At 44.8% G+C, this 19,617-nt stretch overlaps 1 protein-coding gene across 1 annotated transcript in view; it reads left to right on the top strand.

Moving 5' to 3' along the window:
• The window catches only part of LOC137536634 (alpha-2-macroglobulin-like), a 143,179-nt gene that overhangs the window by 112,695 nt on the left and 10,867 nt on the right, over positions 1-19,617 (top strand). Inside the window, exons 30-32 of the mRNA XM_068258884.1 lie at positions 10,371-10,495; positions 11,857-11,947; positions 16,420-16,488. Coding sequence (XP_068114985.1) covers positions 10,371-10,495; positions 11,857-11,947; positions 16,420-16,488 — 285 coding nt within the window. The remainder of the gene's footprint in view (positions 1-10,370; positions 10,496-11,856; positions 11,948-16,419; positions 16,489-19,617) is intronic.

Raw genomic sequence — 19,617 nt, forward strand, 5'->3', positions numbered from 1 at the left:
CCGGTCCCTGCCCCCGTCCCTTCCCTCCAATCAGCAGGGAGGGAAGGGATGCAGGCGGGGACCGGAGTTCTGCAGGAGGCGGGGAGAGCAGCAGACTGACACTATAGAGATAAACACAGCCAGCTCTGACAAGCTGTTTGTCAGCAGCGTGGCTGTGATTTATGAGGGATTGCAGAGTGCAGGGGGACCTTAGGGGAGTTTGGAATAGCAACAGAGGCTGGGCTGTATAGGCAGATCCAGCCTCTGTATGCAGATAATATTCTTCAAACCCACCTCGGGTTCTCTTTAAGGCCCCCGTGGGGGTTCTTGGACATTCATTTAACATAGTAGAATAAAAGTCACCACTGTGCACTCCTTTGGGGGATATGCTCTCCCATGTGTGCACGTATGTGCTACCCTCGTTGATGCTCATGCATGTGCTTGTATTTGCACCTGTTCAAACGTGAATGATGGCTGCTTTAGATGAGACAAGACACATCACATCTATAACACGTTTTTTCACTGCAGCCAAATAGACCTGCAAAAGGAAACAAATATGTCAGCCTCCATATCATTCTCACCTCGAGTTCGCTTTAAGATCCATGGAGTCATTTAATGACTGCCATCTGTACTGAGCAGATCCGATCACTAGGGCAAAGGTTGCAAAGGTTTGGGGTCTCAGTGCTGTACAGATGAATCACTGTGCGCTGAGCGATCTGTACAAAACTGGGTTTCCCAAACTGTTCCCCAGCCCTAGCAATTGCACCCACAAGCTGGCAATAATGGTCTGCTACATGCCCAACTAGTAAGGAAATATGGCATATGTGGTATCATTTTAACCAATTTTCATGCATGCAGTTAAAGTTTAGTAAATTATCAAACAAATTCATGACAATTCAGAAAGATTTTTACCTCATGCAGTATTTCATTGTAAGGGTTTCCGCCTTCCTCTGGATCAACAGGGATATGTGAGGGAGCAGGCTGGTGTTGTACTTTGTTTTCTGGTTGAACTCGATGGACGTATGTCTTTTTTCAACCCAAATAACTATGTAACTATTTTAAAGAGTTATGGGGCATTTCATTTTGTCTTTGGTGGATAATTGCAGTGCATAGAAAATGTAAGCTAGATCTGGTACAGAAAGCATTCTTTATTATACTGGCAAGTAACTCCAAGCTGAATAAAATTAACATAAAATTAGTGATGAGCAGAAATCACATCTATGCATAATTATGCATCATAATTCGCAATTACTCATCGTAATCGTAATGCGAAATTTCAGGGTAAAATTGTAATTAGTTTCATATGTATTCATTGTAATCATTCATAATTTCATGTAATTTTTGTGTAAATTTGTGCTGACTTTACCGGTGAATAGCAAAGCCCCCATACATGCAGGGCCGGGCCGAGGCATAGGCTGGAGAGGCTCCAGCCTCAGGGCGCAGTGTAGGAGGGGGCGCACAATTCATTCAGCTATCATTCCTAATGTGTTTGAAGCAGAAAGACATAAGAAAAGGGGATACATAGCAGTGACTGCAAGCCAGATAACTAGATATTAAGGTGTTGGGGAGGTTGTGGGTAGTGTTGGGCGAACAGTGTTCGCCACTGTTCGGGTTCTGCAGAACATCACCCTGTTCGGGTGATGTTCGAGTTCGGCCGAACACCTGACGGTGCTCGGCCAAACCGTTCGGCCATATGGCCGAACTAAGAGCGCATGGCCGAACGTTCCCCGAACGTTCGGCTAGCGCTGTGATTGGCCGAACGGGTCACGTGGTTCGGACCCGAACGCGCTCTGATTGGCCGAACTGTCACGTGGTTCGGGTAAATAAATACCCGAACCACGTCATATCTCCGCCATTTGTCTGTGGGTTTAGCTTTGGGTAGGCAGGCAGGGTAGTTCGCGCTCCAGCCACGCTAGCCAGGGTCCCCCCCAGTCATTGTGTGTCGCTGCTGGGAACAGTAGTACACCGCTCGTTCAGCCACACTATATAGCATTGTGTTTACTGCCACTGTGTACCTCGCTCAGCCACGCTATATATATAGCATTGTGTTTTCTGACACTCTGTGTACACGGCTTAGGCTAGCCTGACTAATATAGCATTGTGTGTACTGCCACTGTGCACCTCGCTCAGCCACGCTATATATAGCATTGTGTGTACTGCCACTGTGCACCTCGCTCAGCCACGCTATATATAGCATTGTGTTTACTGCCACTCTGTGTACACCGCTCAGCCAGACTATATACCGTTGTTTACTGACACTCTGTGTACACGGCTTAGGCTAGCCTGACTAATATAGCATTGTGTGTACTGCCACTGTGCACCTCGCTCAGCCACGCTATATATAGCATTGTGTGTACTACCACTGTGCACCTCGCTCAGCCACGCTATATATAGCATTGTGTTTACTGCCACTCTGTGTACCTCGCTCAGCCACACTATATAGCATTCTGTGTACTGTTCTGTGTCTGCTGGGAACAGTAGTACACCGCTCGTTCAGCCACACTATATAGCATTCTGTTTACTGTTCTGTGTCTGCTGGAAACAGTAGTACACCGCTCGTTCAGCCACACTATATAGCATTCTGTGTACTGTTCTGTGTCTGCTGGGAACAGTAGTACACCGCTCGTTCAGCCACACTATATAGCATTCTGTGTACTGTTCTGTGTCTGCTGGGAACAGTAGTACACCGCTCGTTCAGCCACACTATATAGCATTCTGTGTACTGTTCTGTGTCTGCTGGGAACAGTGGTACACCGCTCGTTCAGCCACACTATATAGCATTCTGTGTACTGTTCTGTGTCTGCTGGGAATAGTGGTACACCGCTCGTTCAGCCACACTATATAGCATTCTGTGTACTGTTCTGTGTCTGCTGGGAATAGTGGTACACCGCTCGTTCAGCCACACTATATAGCATTCTGTGTACTGTTCTGTGTCTGCTGGGAACAGTGGTACACCGCTCGTTCAGCCACACTATATAGCATTCTGTGTACTGTTCTGTGTCTGCTGGGAATAGTGGTACACCGCTCGTTCAGCCACACTATATAGCATTCTGTGTACTGTTCTGTGTCTGCTGGAAACAGTAGTACACCGCTCGTTCAGCCACACTATATAGCATTCTGTGTACTGTTCTGGGTCTGCTGGGAACAGTAGTACACCGCTCGTTCAGCCACACTATATAGCATTCTGTGTACTGTTCTGTGTCTGCTGGGAACAGTGGTACACCGCTCGTTCAGCCACACTATATAGCATTCTGTGTACTGTTCTGTGTCTGCTGGGAACAGTGGTACACCGCTCGTTCAGCCACACTATATAGCATTCTGTGTACTGTTCTGTGTCTGCTGGGAACAGTAGTACACCGCTCATTCAGCCACACTATATAGCATTCTGTGTACTGTTCTGTGTCTGCTGGGAATAGTGGTACACCGCTCGTTCAGCCACACTATATAGCATTCTGTGTACTGTTCTGTGTCTGCTGGGAACAGTGGTACACCGCTCGTTCAGCCACACTATATAGCATTCTGTGTACTGTTCTGTGTCTGCTGGGAACAGTAGTACACCGCTCGTTCAGCCACACTATATAGCATTCTGTGTACTGTTCTGTGTCTGCTGGGAATAGTGGTACACCGCTCGTTCAGCCACACTATATAGCATTCTGTGTACTGTTCTGTGTCTGCTGGGAATAGTGGTACACCGCTCACCCGTCACTGTATAGCATTGTGCTCTGTGTCGCTGCTGGGAATAGTGGTACACCGCTCACCCGTCACTGTATAGCATTGTGCTCTGTGTCGCTGCTGGGAATAGTGGTACTGTATAGCATTTCTGTACTGCCACTGTACTGCTGCCAGTCAGCGTGTACTGTAAGGATAAGTGAAATGAGGAAGAAATCCGGTGAAAGAGGGAGGGGCAAGGGAAGAGGTGTTTCCCCTGACGGTTCACGTACAGGCCACAGGGGAGCACCCAAGAAAACCCACTCAATACCGCCCATGTTGTCCAGGACAACAACCCTCACAAATCCAAAAGAACAGGACCAGATAATTACTTGGATGACCTCTCAAGCGTCCAGCAGTGGGTTAAGCAGCACCAGCACATCACGCACGAGGTCCGAGTCCTCAGCCAGTTACAAGGAGCCAGTGGGCACAAAGCTGACACAACCGGCAGCGACACCACGCACACAACTGCCAGATAACCAGTCCGATGAATTACCTCAGGACACAATGGGGTATTCGCAGGAGCTATTCCCAGCCCAACAAACTTCCACCTTTCAAAGGTCAATGGAGGAACAGCCAGAAATGTTGTGCCTGGATTCACAACCGTTAACTGTGGGAAATGCACCGCGCACTGAAATACAAGGCGAGTCCGAAGAGGACTCGGAAACCCAAATCCCAGAGCAATTTGGGCAGGAGGGGTTGCAATTGCAGGAGGTCGGCCGACAAGATCTGGAAGACGACGTTGGAGTGTGCTGCGCAGAGGTTGTTGTGGGGAGCTCTACTCCACGGCGGTGGCCCACAATGACATATGACGAGTTTGAGGAGATGGAAGAGGAGGGTATGGACAATGTGGACAGAGACCCAGATTTTGTTTGTGAACGAGAACATCGCCGTCGTAGCAGCAGCACAGATGAGTCTGTTGAAGAACACACTGCTGCACGAGTTCGCCTTGTGCCACAAGGTAGGCGGCGCGCAATTTCAGGCACCACAAGCGTGGAAGTTCAAGTGAGAGGCAAAAGAGGAGCAAACAGAAATCGCCAGCAAGGAGGCAGGTGCTCCAAAGCCTGGGCTTTCTTTGAAGACTGCACTGAGGATGTTACCATGGCGATTTGCAAGGTGTGCAAGACCCGCCTGAGCAGGGGGAAAAATATTAACAACCTCTCCACCACCAGCATGAGCCGTCACATGCTATCCAAACATCCCACTCTTTGGGCAAACGCGTCAGAACAGGGTACCAGAAACAACACTGCCTCCCTTGGGTTCACCAGACTCACCACCAGACCCGCCTCAGCAGCAGCAGTAGCCCAGCCATTGCGTGGTTCACAACATTCACAAACATCAGACGACGCTGACACTGTCACTTTCCGGAGTAGTGCTCTTGAGGTCTCCCAGTGTTCATCAAACACAACAACCAACAGCCCTTCCGTGTGCAGCGCTACGGTTCAGTTGTCTGTGTCGGAGATGTTTGAGCGCAAGAGGAAATTGCCAGCAAATGACCCCCGGGCCGTGGCAGTAACAGCCAGCATAGCCAAGCTTCTGGCCTGCGAAATGCTGCCATATCGATTGGTGGAGACAAACAGCTTCAAGGGCATGATGTCAGTGGCCATCCCACGTTACGTGGTTCCCAGCCGCTACCACTTTGCACGCTCTGCAGTGCCTGAGTTGCATGAGCACGTGGTCAGCAAAATAACCCGAAGCTTGAAGAATGCCGTTGCCTGCAAGGTTCACCTCACCACTGACACCTGGACGAGTGCGTTCGGCCAGGGTCGATACATCTCCCTTACCGCGCACTGGGTGAACCTTGTGGAGCCTGGCAGCGATTCCTCACCTGCTACGGCACGGGTGTTGCCCACGCCACAAACAGCTGCACCGCCGTCCCTCCCACTGGATAACAGCAGCACCTACCTCTCTGACTCCTTCTCCTCCAACGCATCTCAAAGCTGTACCTCATCCGGAAACGCTAACCCAGCAGCAGTAGGATCGTGGAAGCAGTGCAGCACAGCTGTTGGCATGCGTCAGCAAGCGTTGCTGAAGCTAATCTGCCTTGGGGATAAGCAGCACACAGGGGAGGAAATTTGGAGGGGAATAAAGGAACAGACGGATTTGTGGCTGGCACCGCTGGACCTGAAACCGGGCATGGTTGTGTGTGATAATGGGAGTAATCTCATTCGCGCTTTAAGGTTGGCTAAGCTGACACACATCCCTTGCCTGGCGCACGTGATGAACCTAGTAGTTCAGCGGTTCCTGAGGACATACCCAGGCGTGCCCGATCTGCTGTTGAAGGTGCGTCGAGTGTCCAAACATTGTAGAAATTCCAGTACTGCTTCGGGGGCACTTGCCAAGATGCAGGAGCGCTTCAATCTCCCCCACCATCGCTTGCTGTGTGATGTCCCTACGCGCTGGAATTCTACGCTGCACATGCTAGCCCGCTTTTGCGAGCAGAAGAGTGCAGTGGTCCAGTACATGACGGCGCAGTACCGAGGCGCATCCGGCCAGCTGCCAAGCTTCTGTGGATCCGATTGGGCCAACATGTTGGACCTCTGCCAAGTCCTCCAAAATTTTGAGCAATCCACGTTGCTTGTGAGCAGTGACAACTCTTCAGTCAGCATTACCATACCACTGCTGTGTTTACTGAAGAGGTCGATGTTAAAAATCAAGGAAACAGCTGTCATGATGCAACTGGGGGAATCTGAAGGAGAAAACGATCAGCGTGATGGTACCAACATCAGGCCATCCGCCTCAGGGAACGCTGGCCCCAGCAGCTATGACGAAGAAGAGGAGGAGGAACAGCTGGAGTTGGAGCAGGAATTTCATGCCACCACTGACGAGGGCCAGAGCGGTGCACGTTGGACTTCCACAATTCAACGCGAATGGTCAGCAGAAGCAGACCAGGAGGAAGGTGACGACTATGATGCATCACAACAACTATCACAACGCTCACAAGAGGATGATGAGGATTCTGGTAGGACTCTGGCACACATGGCTCAATTCATGCTAGACTGCATTGAACGTGACCCACGCATTGTGCGCATTCTGGACAACACCAATTACTGGGTTTATACCCTTCTGGATCCACGGTACAAACACAATGTTCCAAAACTGCTTGAAGAAAGAGTCAGACAGGTCAAAATGGAAGAATACCAGCAGGCCCTTGTGGAGACTTTAGAGAGGAGATTGACATCCTCCCCCTCCTCTAGCCAGTTGTACGCAGACAGACTGACTTCCGCAAACCCAGGACGACCAGGAGGGCAGCAAACAACGCAAGCCGCAGCTAGTACCCAAAAGGGAATGGTATCGGCAGTGTCCTTGGAGTGGGAAAATTTTCTGACACCCATGCAGCCGCAGCCCACTGAACAGCAAGCGTGCAGATCCACCTCCAACACCGATCGCCTGGAGAAGATGGTCAAGGACTACATGTCAGATGGCGTAGCTGTGTCGAACCATCCATCTGCACCCTTCAACTATTGGGTATCGAAGCTAGACACCTGGCACGAACTGGCAATGTACGCAATAGAGGTGCTGGCTTGCCCGGCAGCCAGCGTTATGTCGGAACGCTGTTTCAGTGCTGCCGGAGGCATCGTCACAGATCGGCGTATCCGCCTCTCTACAGAAAATGCAGACCGTCTGACTCAAATTAAAATGAATCAATCCTGGATTGGAAATGACTACGCAACACTCCAGGACCCCAACCAAGTAACATGACCAATGAACATCTGGGATGGTGTTGCGTTTCCGGGCCCTGTTTATTGAACCTCTCATCTGTATTACATTTATGACTGCATGGCGGCAAAAAGCATTGCTGCTATATCCGCACGCTTTTTGTCCACATGCAAGGCCTGGGTTGTTGTGTCTCACAAAGCGTGGCCTTCTCCTCCTGCGCCTGCTCCTGTTCCATCACGTCTGCTGCTGCTGGGTTAGCGTTGCCGCGTGGTCCCTGTTTATTGAACCACTTATCTTTATTACATTTATGACTGCATGGCGGTACAAAGCATGCTATCCGCACGCTTCTTGCCCTCATGCAAGGCCTGGGTTGTTGTGTCTCACAAAGCGTGGCCTTCTCCTCCTGCGCCTCCTCCTGTTCCATCACGTCTGCTGCTGCTGGGTTAGCGTTGCCGCGTGGTCCCTGTTTATTGAACCACTTATCTTTATTACATTTATGACTGCATGGCGGTACAAAGCCTGCTATCCGCACGCTTCTTGCCCTCATGCAAGGCCGGGGTTGTTGTGTCTCACAAAGCGTGGCCTTCTTCTCCTCCTGCGCCACCCTCCTCCTGTTCCATCACGTGTGCTGCTGCTGGGTTAGCGTTACCGGTCCCTTTTCCTGGAACCTCTTATATGTATTACATTTATGACTGCATGCCGACAAAAAACATGTTACCTGTGCAAAGAAAACAGACATTTCCCGCATTTAACAGACAGTTTTCCCTTTGAAACTTTAAAATCGATTTTCTCAAAAACTATAAGCTCTTTTTGCTATTTTTTTTTCCTCTTGTACCCACTCCCAAGGTGCACATACCCTGTAAATTTGGGGTATGTAGCATGTAAGGAGGCTTTACAAACCACAAAAGTTCGGGTCCCCATTGACTTCCATTATGTTCGGAGTTCGGGTCGAACACCCGAACATCGCGGCCATGTTCGGCCCGTTCGGCCCGAACCCGAACATCTAGATGTTCGCCCAACACTAGTTGTGGGCCCTGTGGCACCTCTTAGTCTAATAGCAATCAGTGTGTGACGGCTGGGGTGGCAGGGATGGAGGGGCGCACTTTGGTGTCTCAGCCTTGGGTGCTGGAGGACCTAGTCCCGCCTCTGCATACATGCTACTGCCACCAAAATTGTTATGGAGAATAGTGGGTACAAGTCATTTGTTCAAAAAGACCTTGTAGTTTTTGAGAAAATAAATTTTTAAAAATGCAAAGAAAAATGGTTTTCAATCTGTTATTTCTCTGAGTTTAAAAACCATTTTTCTTTGCATATTTAAAAATGTTTTTCTCAAAAACTACAAGGTCTTTGTGAAAAATTATTTTTCTTGACTTGTACTCACTATTCTTCTTAACACATGTAGCAATATTGGTGAACATAGCATGTATAAGGGCTTTGCTAATCACCTCACCACCAAAGTAACGTGAAAATTACACAAAATTCATGCAGAATTTTGAATGATTATACAAATTCAATTGAATTAACATTAGCTGATTTCCTTAACTGGGGCTTCCTCCAGCCCCTCCCCCCCCTCTGTAGCTTGCGAGGTCCCTTGCCACCCTCTGGGTCAGATCACACCGGCCACGCATGCATGACTTAAGTCAAAGTTGCCACCCTCTGGGTCGGATCACACCGGCCACGCATGCATGACTTAAGTCAAAGTCGCCAGGTTTATGGAGCCACCAGCGGGACCACAGGAGGGATCCAGAGGACGCCGAGGGACCTTGCGGGCTACGGGGGACTGAAGGAAGCCGGAGATGAGTCCATATTTGCTTTTTTTTACCGTTTCTTAGGTTCTCTTTAAAGGAATACTGTAGGGGGGTCGGGGGGAAAAGAGTTGAACTTACCCGGGGCTTCTAATGGTCCCCCACAGACATCCTGTCCCACACACTGCACCTGTGCGGCTGCACCCTCGCTCCCGCTGATGTCACCAGGACTGTATTGCGCAGGCCTAGTACAGTCTGCGTCTGCACAGTATGCTCCTGGTGCCATCAGTGGGAGCGAGGACACAGGCACAGTGGTTTTTAGACTTTAAGTCGGAAATTCCAGAAGTGAACTGGAGGTGGGGCCGGAGCATCCAGGGAGTGGCTGCGTGGGCACAGGATGGACCATTAGAAGCCCGGGTAATGCTATTATTTTTTTTTTGTAAACTCTTCCTGCACTGGAAAACAGAAATAAAAAACACTTCAGACACTTTCTTAGTAGTGCTAGAAGTATATGTACCCATGTTTATCTTCTCATGTCACATGTCACTTCAGGTATGCTTTAATGAAGTGGTGGATGTTCAATTTAGATTATAATGAAAACTAATATCTCCAGAATTTAGACGTCAACAATTGTAAATATAACCTCAGAATTTCTTTAAAGGGGAACTTCAGCCTAAACAAACATACTGTCATTAAGTTACATTAGTTATGTTAATTAGAATAGATAGTTAATATAATCTCTTACCCACCCTGTTTTAAAAGAACAGGCAAATGTTTGTGATTCATGGGGGCTGCCATCTTTGTCATGGGGGCAGCCATATTTTTGGTTGAAAGGAGGTGACAGGGAGCAGGAGACACAGTTCCAACTGTCCTGTGTCCTGATCACCCCTCAAGCTGTGCACCCTAGGCTTCAAATGTCAAATTCAAAATGTAAAAAAAAAGTAAAAAAAAAAAATTCCACCAAAACAGCAGAATGAGAAAAACATCAGAAATCCCATCATGCTTTGCACAGCATCAGGGGAAAAATGCCCGGGCAGTTTTCTTCTGTGCAGCTAAAAATGAGGCTTGTATAAGAGAAACAAAGTTCTAATGCTGTGAAACTGTTAAAGAAACACCAAGCCTTTTCAGTGCTGCCGAGTCGATTTTTAGTCTGGAGGTTCACTTTAACTGATGAACAATGATCAATACATATAACACATGGTGTGTAGAAAGTGTAAGGAAAACAAATGTGTGGTATTGAAATTCTCAAATTTGTTTCCTAATTCCATGTCATTGCAGTCACATGTACATTACTTCAGCATCCCTGATGAACATGAGCACAACTTCGATGTCAAGGTCACCACAGACCCTTCAGAATGCAAGATTGGTGCAAAGAACAAGTATAAGGTCAAGGTGGAAGTCAGGTGAGGATAAAATCCTAAAGAAAAATGTAAATATTGAAAAACAAGATGCAGTGTGTTTAAATAAAGTGTAGGTCCCTGGTTGGAATCCCAGCCAGGGCACAATCTGCACTGAGTTTCTATGTTCTTCCCATGTCTGCGTGGGTTTCCTCTGGGCACTCCAGTTTCCTCCCACATTCCAAAAACAAAAATCTAATTTCTATAAAAATGGGAGGAAAAATTTGGTTGCCCAAAAACTTTTGATTGGTGCAAAATGTTCCAAACCATGTGGTTGTCTCAAAATAAGCTATACATTACTTGCGAGGTGGTACCTCAGTCACCCCCAGTCGACTAGAAAAAAATGGGGAGACAAAAGGGGCACCTTTGTTGGAGATGCCATCTCGAGCCAGGATCATTGAGAAATACAGTTTGTGGTTGTCATGTCCAATTATTAAAACATTTGGGGGGCATATTGAGAACTTTTTAATACATACTACAAAACTACCTACAGTTTATCTGAACACCTCATACTATTTGGAATTCTGGAACCAGAAATGGAAGGGAGCTTTTTCGATCTGACAGTGTTGGCGGTCATGGTAGCGAAAAGCGTAATAGCTAAAAATGTGAAGAGTACCTCTTTGCCTAAACTGGAGGCATAGGTTACCCACATTAGTGATGAGCAGAAATTACGCCTATGAGCAATTACCCATCGTGATTTGCAATTACGCCTCATAATCGCCTTTACGTAACTAGAAATTGTTGATTCAATTTACTTTGTATTATCATTCATACTTACACATGAATTTATGCGTAATTTACACATAATTTTGTGCCGACTTTGGCGGTGAATATCAAAGCCCCCACACATACATATTGGTACCAAAATTGTTACATGTGCAAAAGTTCAGGTCCACTTTAAATTTTATTTTACAGTTATTATATAAATCACCATACATGTATCAAAATGTCACATTACATTATAGTCAGTTCAAAGACAAATTAATTTTCTGCTATTTTTTGCAACCACAGAGCCATTCCTTGGCCCCCTATCCAATAAACCTTTTCGCCTAAGACTCTGCATTTCTCCAAGGTGATATTTTAACACCTTACCAATAAAATGCCTTTTCAGCCTCCAGCAAGCAAGAAAATACTCAGAGTCATTTTTGAACTTTTTTCAATTGCAGAGTGCTGAAAAGTAAGATGAAACATTATCTGCTCAGATAAAACTCTTAAAAGAAAAAGGGGAAAACAAGGGAATGTAGGGCTCATGGCCACTCCCATTTTGTAATTTATTCTTTGAACCGTTGTTAACATTCCTTTCATTAAAATTTTATTTCATAACTAAACAAACCAACCAACCATAATGTGTTTTTTTTTAAATTTAGCTATAAAGGAAAGCGAGTAAAAACATCCATGGCTGTCATTAATGTGGAATTTCCATCAGGACATGTTGCCAACACAAGGAGTATTAGGAAGGTAAGTGTCACAACTGGTATGGGAAAACAAACCCAACTAATCCTTAAAGGGACACTGTAGGGGGGTCGGGGGAAAATGAGTTGAAGTTACCCGGTGCTTCTACTGATCCCCCGCAGACATCCTGTGCCCGCACAGCTACTCACCGATGCTCCAGCCCCGCCTCCATTTCACTTCTGGAATTTCAGACTTTAAAGTCTGAAAACCACTGCACCTGCGTTGCCGTGGCCTTGCTTCCCCTGATGTCACCAGTAGCGTACTGCGCAGGCACAGACCATACTGGGCTTGTGGTATACACTGCTGGTGATGTCAGAGGGAGCGAGGACACGGCAACGGCAGTGGTTTTCAGACTTTAAAGTCTGAAATTCCAGAAGTGAACTGGAGGCGGGGCCGGAGCATCGGTGAGTGGCTGCGCGGGCGTAGGATGTCTGCGGGGGATCATTAGAAGCCCCAGGAAAGTTCAACTCATTTTCCCCCGACCCCCCTACAGTGTCCCTTTAAAGATAGAAAGAGTTTGAGCTGAAGCTCGGGTACAAAACTAGATACTTACCTAAAGAAAGTGAAGCCTCAGGATCCTATTGAGGCTTCCCTCCCTGCTCTGAAGTCCTCCATTGCTGAGCATGGCATTGTCGCTAGTCATATCGGGGCCACACTGCTCTTCTTCCTCCAGTGTGGCTGTGCAATAGCCGACCCAGCCCGCACACACATGCACAGTAAGCCAGAGCCGCAAGCTCCATGGTACTGCACATGCTCAGGCCGGCTCGCACAGCTGCTGCCCAAACACTTCTCAAGAAAGAAAGTAGCTCAGCAGTGGGGGCTTCTGATCACCGAGGAAATGCCGATTTCTGATTTCGTGAAAGTTTAAATTTCCGGCAATGCAAATTACCAATTTTGCCAAGTCTTTTTTAGTCATTTTTTTTGCATTCTCTGATTAGCCAAACACTATATAAAGTTGACTCTGCATTCTCAGTTTGGTCCAGTAAAATTACAAAGTTGCGGCAATGTGGTATTTCTGCAGAAATCCGATTTCCGTTTTTCGATTTCCAAGGAGTCTTTTTTTTTTTTTTTAATAATTTCTTGCACTGTCTGATTAGCCAAATACTTTTCCAAGTTGATTGGTCCAATGCTTTCGAGTTCTGTAATTGGGCTAAAATTACCGATTTGCAGTAATGAAGTATTTCAACAGAAATCCGATTTGGTTCCAATCAGAAATGCTAACATTGTAATTCCATTAAATCTGAGTGAGCATCCCGAATTGCCACTTTTGCATTAGTCTTCTATTAAAGCAAATGGCACAATACAGACAGAAACCCCTAAGAAGTATATCATGTTTAGCTGCCCCTCGGCCACAGCTTATAGGGTCTCTTGCTAGTGGAGATGGTTAGTCAGATGTTATTGGTTTGCCTTCAATGCAAATTTAATGCAGATTGCATGCAGTTTGGAAGTGGGAAAAATCAAATACACTTCCTGTCCACTAGTAATGGTTTAAAGGACAACTGAAGTGAGAGGGCTGCCATATTTATTTCCTTTTAAGCAATACCAGTTACCAGGCTGTCCTGTTGATCCTCTCCCATTAATACTATTAGCCATAGCCCCTGAACAAGTATGCAGCAGATCAGGTGTTTCTGTCATTATTGTCAGATTGTGAGATCTGACAAGGTTAGCTGCATGCTTGTTTCTGGTGTGATTCAGACACTACTGCAGACAAGTAGACCAGGACTGCCAAGGGCTGCCGGGTAACTGGTATTGTTTAAAAGGAAATAAACATGGCAGCCTTCATATTCTTCTCACTTTGGTTGTCCTTTAATTCCAAGCTCAGTACATTTTGTAATGTGTAATATGTTGGTAGCGCTGCGTAATATGTTGGCGTTTTATAAATACAATAAATAAATACAATTTTGCATTCAGTTTGTATGCAAGCTGAGTTAACTGCATCTTCTTGACTATCTCTACCTGCTATGGACAAAAATGACGGGTCTCCTCTCCACCCGGATTTCAGCAATTATAGCTATCTTTATTTAAAGTACCATAGAACAAAATGTACGTTTATGCCTGTTGGCCTTCTTGAATATCCCCTACTGAAATTAAGGGAAATGCTTAACTGTAGGAAGGCAATTTGCAAAAAAAAAACTATCTCACACAATCTTTCATAACACAACATGCATTACCCCCTATGTGCTGGATAGTGTACTGGTTAAGGGCTCTGCCTTTGACATGGGAGACCAGGGTTCGAATCCTGGCTAGGTCAAGTACCTATTCAGTAGGGAGTTCAAGGCAAGACTCCTTAACACTGCAGGGTGGCCTCTTGAGCGCGTCCCAGTGGCTGCAGCTCTTGAGCGCTCTGAGTCCGACAGGAGAAAAGCGCTATACAAATGTTCAGATTATTATTATTATTAACATGCACCTTAACACGGGTCTCTTGTGCGGTGTGAATTTATTAACTCCTACATGACACACACACACACGTACACACACGTACACACACACACACACACACACACACACACACACACACACACACACACACACACACACACACACACACACACACACACACACACACACACACACACACACACACACACACACACACACACACACACACACACACACACACACACAATTTTTAAGATGTAAAGTTTGCTTACATTTACTGATAAGCATGTTACTTAACCACTTAAAGTGGACCCAAATTAAAAATACAATATTTCATAAATAAAATCTATTTTCTAAATTATAATAATAAATAGCAGCCTTTTTTCAGCTGCATGATGACAAATATAAAATATTTTACATTTATTGGAGGAACCCCTCCCTTCCTTTCAAATTGCCGGGATTTTTCCGGCAAACTGGTGGAGTAGATGGTGTCTGGCAATGGAGGAATTGCTAATGGCTGCCCCCAGTATGACCCTAGTTATGAAAAGAGAAGGGTGAAAAGCATGCACTAAAATGCTCATAGGTTTGCAGGAGTGTTTATTTATCTTTGTATGTGTCAGAGTGCTGCAATTAAATATTTTTATAAAAAAAATGTTTGGTTTGGGTCCGCTTTAAATAAGGAACTCCAGTGAAAATAATGTAATAAAAAAGTGCTTAATTTTTATAATAATTATGTATAAATTATTAAGTCAGCGTTGGCCCATTGTAAAATCTTTCCTCTCCCTGATTTACATTCTGACATTTATCACATGGTGCCATTTTCACTGCTGGTAGGTGATGTCAGTAGAAGGAGATGCTGCTTGGTTTTTTGGCAGTTGGAAACAGCTGTTGTTTCCCACAATGCAACAAGGCTCCCACCGTGTGATGTCAGGACCTCAGAGCTGTGAGGCAGTGACATCACACTGTGGGAGGGGTTTCACCACAAAATTAGCCATACAGAGCCCCCTGATGATCTGTTTGAAAAAAAGGAATAGATTTCTCATGGGAAAGGGGGTATCAGCTGCTGATTGGGATGAAGTTTAATTCTTGGTTACGGTTTCTTTTTAAGGACCACAGGTTTACACCCACCTAGTGACCAATTCAGCACACTGCAGTTTTAACAGTGTGCTGCAAGGTGACACAACTTAGCAGCCAAATGAGTCCCCCCCACTTTTCTGCCCACCAACAGAGCTTTCTGTTGGTGAGCTCTGATCACTGCTGCAGTGTTTGTTTGTTTTTATTAATTTGTTATTTTAAATAAAAACGTCTTATTTTTATTTTTCCCTCCCCCCTCCCGAGGTCCAATCAGGTCGATCCTCTCTCATAGGCTAATCTCCTCCCCCAGGACTTGACACCGATCGGCGTTAGGCAGTCCTGGTGGAGCCACCTTCCCGACGCCTAGCGGCATTAGGTGGTCGGGAAGGGGTTAACCCTTTAGGGACAATATTTCCAGGCAGATAAATCAATGAAGAAAAGATGCGGGCACCTTCCGTCCTGTGGAAGTCCAATTTTATTGCAACCAGTTGTAAAAAACGTTTCTTCAAATCAAGGTATACTCACAACGCCATACATGTGAAAGACAAGCCGCTGGTGAAGAGGTGAGAGGTGAAGGACTGAGGTGGGCCTAGCGTCGGCCGTTTCGTGTCCTGCTGGACGCTTGGTCATGCTGCGCTTTCTTCTGATGTTTTTATGCGAAGGCACACACCCAGCAACATATGTATGATACACTACGCAATGGTGATGATTAATAGTCCTCCGTGGTAGTTTCTTGCTGACAGCATCACTGGTTTAGTATACAGGGGAAATGCTACACATCCTTTTCTTCTGTTATATACAATATTTTCAGGCACCCAGCTCTTTTCAGTTATAGTCACACCTCAAAATGAATTGCTTTTCAAAAGCTTACAACAGTAATGTACTCGGTAGACCAATAAGAATAATAGTTTTACCCTACACTTGCTAGAATAGAATCTGACAGTGACTAACACAGGAAAACGACGCCTTGTCACCAATATCGCTAAGGAACAATTTATAATTGTAACATTCTGATTTACCAATAGTTGGAGAAGCAACACAACGTGAAGAAGGTGGAAGTCTCAACAGGAAAGATGGACATATACTTACATGAGGTAAGAGGTAGAGTAGTTAAGTATAAAAACATCATCCGGAATTTAACAGCCATTTTCATTTAAACAATTGTGGAAGCATTTTATATATATATTTTATTTTGGACGCACGGGCCCATATGCAATTAACTTTTTCTCCTGGGTGACATTTTGAAACTGGTCAATAAAATGCCTTTTAAACCACCAGAAAGCAAGAAAATAAGAAAGAAAGCAAGAAAAAATAATTTTGTCTGCACTTTTTAACCTATTTTGGTTCCTGGACGTTCCTGGTCCAGGAACCATGCGCGCTCCCGGCCCGCGGTTCGTTAGCCAGGCAATCAGTGAAGCGGGCTATGGTGCCTGATTCCTCTCCCCCGCTGAAAAAGTGACAGCTTCTCTCGGAAGCTGCGCCTTTTCCGGCTGTTACCTCCCCCATGCGTCGCTCTAAGCGTATGTTACGCTTAGAGTGACGTCATGTAAACAAACTCATGGCCCCCATCTTGTGTCCAAAAAGTAATACTACAACTAACAGTAAAAAAAATAAAAATTTAACACACATTTACATTATAAACCTATTGTTTACATCCCACCCTCCCAAAACTACCCAAATAAAATGTTTAATATAAAAAAAAAAAACATTACAATAAAAAAAAACATGTAAATATTTACCTAAGGGTCTAAACTTTTTAAATATCAATGTAAAGATGATATATTTCTATATTTTTTTTATTTTAAACTTGTAAATAGTGATAGATGCAAAATGGAAAAAATGCACCTTTATTTCCAAATAAAATATTGTCGCCATACATTGTGATAGGGACATAATTTTAACAGTGTAATAACCGGGACATATGGGCAAATACAATACGTGAGTTTTAATTATGGAGGCATGTATTATTTTAAACCTATAATGGCTGAAAACTGAGAAATAATTAATTTTTTCAGTTTTTTTTTCTTATTCTTCCTGTTAAAATGCATTTACAGTAAAGTGGCTCTTAGCAAAATGTACCCCCCAAAGAAAGCCTAATTGGTGGCGGAAAAAAAAGATATAGATCAGATCATTGTGATAAGTAGTGATAACGTTATAGGCTAATGAATGGGAGGTGAACATTTCTCAAGTGAAAACGACGGAACGCAAATGGGTTAACCTACTTTTTGTTACTTTTTCAATTGCAAAGTGAGGAAAAATTAGTCTAAATAGAAAATGAAAAATTATCTCCTAGGAGAAAACTCAGGTGAAAAAGTGAATTGCATATGGGCCACTGTTTCTTCTGACTATTTCTCCACGGAATCACCTCCTCTATTTGAGTCTTTATGACATCTTTTCACAAGATTTTCCGTTTGTTGTTGAAGCATCACACTCCTCCTCTTAGGAACAGTTTACAGTGCATCAGTGGTCAATTTACTGCCCATACACTTCTATCGGCCTGTTCACAACTCTACATTGTAACTAATCAGGTTATTCTAACTCACTGCATGCAGGGATGTCTATGTCTAGTCTCTGTTGTGCAAAAGGGGCCCATACAGTTCCCAAAGCACGGTGCTTGGGGGTAATATTCGACTCATCTCTCTCTTTTATTCCTCATCTTAACTCCATAACCAGCTCCTGCCATCTCCAACTTAAAAATATATCTCGCATCCGTCCTTTTCTCACTCAAGACACAACCAAAATGTTAATACTGCTCTTATAATTTCTCGTCTGGACTACTGCAACATACTACTTTGTGGACTACCTTCTAACAAACTGGCCCCGCTCCAGTCGGTACTGAACTCAGCTGCTCGTCTCATTCATCTTTCTTCTCGATATTCCTCTGCTGACCCTCTCTGTCAAGCTCTTCACTGGCTGCCAATTAACCAGAGGATCCAGTTCAAACTCCTAACCCTAATCTACAAAGCTCTCCACAATTTCTCTCCCCGATACATATCCTCACTAATTTCCAGATACAAACTCAATCGCAATCTCAGATCTGCACACGATCTTCTGTTGTCCTCCTCTAGAATCAAATCCTCACATTCACGCTTACAAGATTTTGCACGCGCTTCACCCTTTCTCTAGAATGCCCTCTCACTAAACATCCGTCACTCGCCAACCTTTGTTACTTTTAAACGCTCTCTAAAAACTAATTTGTTCCGACAAGCATATGCGCTACCCTAGGCCACTTCCCTTTGTCCTAAGTCCAAATTGCACTCCTACTAGGTATCCTAAAACACACTGCCTTTATAAATTTTATCATATACTACCCCTTATCTTGTTCCCCCCCCCCCCCCCCCCCCCCTTTCCCTTTAGATTGTAAGCTTGCAAGGGCAGGGCTCTCTCCCCCTTTTGTGTCTTGGAAATCTTGATACATTTTATTCATCATGTTACTTTTATCACTGTCATTACCACTTCTGTATTTTGTATTCTGTATGTTGTATAATTTTTTGTATTTTGTCACTAATTATGTATCTTGGATATTAGTGAACACCATTATCTGTATTATGTTCCCCATGTTTGTTTCTTACTTTGTACAGCGCCACGGAATATGTTGGCTCTTTATAAATCAATAATAATACACTGGTCAATTTCAGCCATCGATCGATTGATCGATCAATTCTATGGAATTGATCGATCAGAAATCGATTCTATCAAATCTATTGATCGATTTGTGCCCAATTTCATCGATTTGATCTTTCTGACAGGATGGGAAATCCAAGTCGATCTGCTGCTGGCAGCAGATCAATGGTCCATAGAGTTGTATTCGATCTTATGGTCCAATTAAGCATTTAGATCGATTTCCAATAGATTTCCAATAGATTTAATTCTGAAATCTATTGGAAATCTGTTCCTAGTGTATGACACACATCAGATAGATTCCTGTCAGATTTGGCTTGACAGGCATCTGACAGAAATCTATCTGATGGTCCAATCTGCTGCGAATCTATAAGTGTTTGGCCACCTAAAGATAGGGACACCAAGAGCCAAATATAGTTTAGTATGTATTGGTAATAAAGGTAAATTTAGTGTAGTATGAATTAGGATAAAGTTGGTAGAGTAAATACAGATATACTTAGCAGGGTTACCTCAAAAGGCAACCATTGTAAGAGCAGGTGGGGAGATTAGACATGACCCCTCTCAGGATTAAGAAGTCGCTCTCCGTAGATCAGGAAAAAAGG

This window comes from Hyperolius riggenbachi, chromosome 10 (genome assembly GCF_040937935.1).
Source record: "Hyperolius riggenbachi isolate aHypRig1 chromosome 10, aHypRig1.pri, whole genome shotgun sequence".
In the NCBI taxonomy this organism is placed as follows: domain Eukaryota; kingdom Metazoa; phylum Chordata; class Amphibia; order Anura; family Hyperoliidae; genus Hyperolius; species Hyperolius riggenbachi.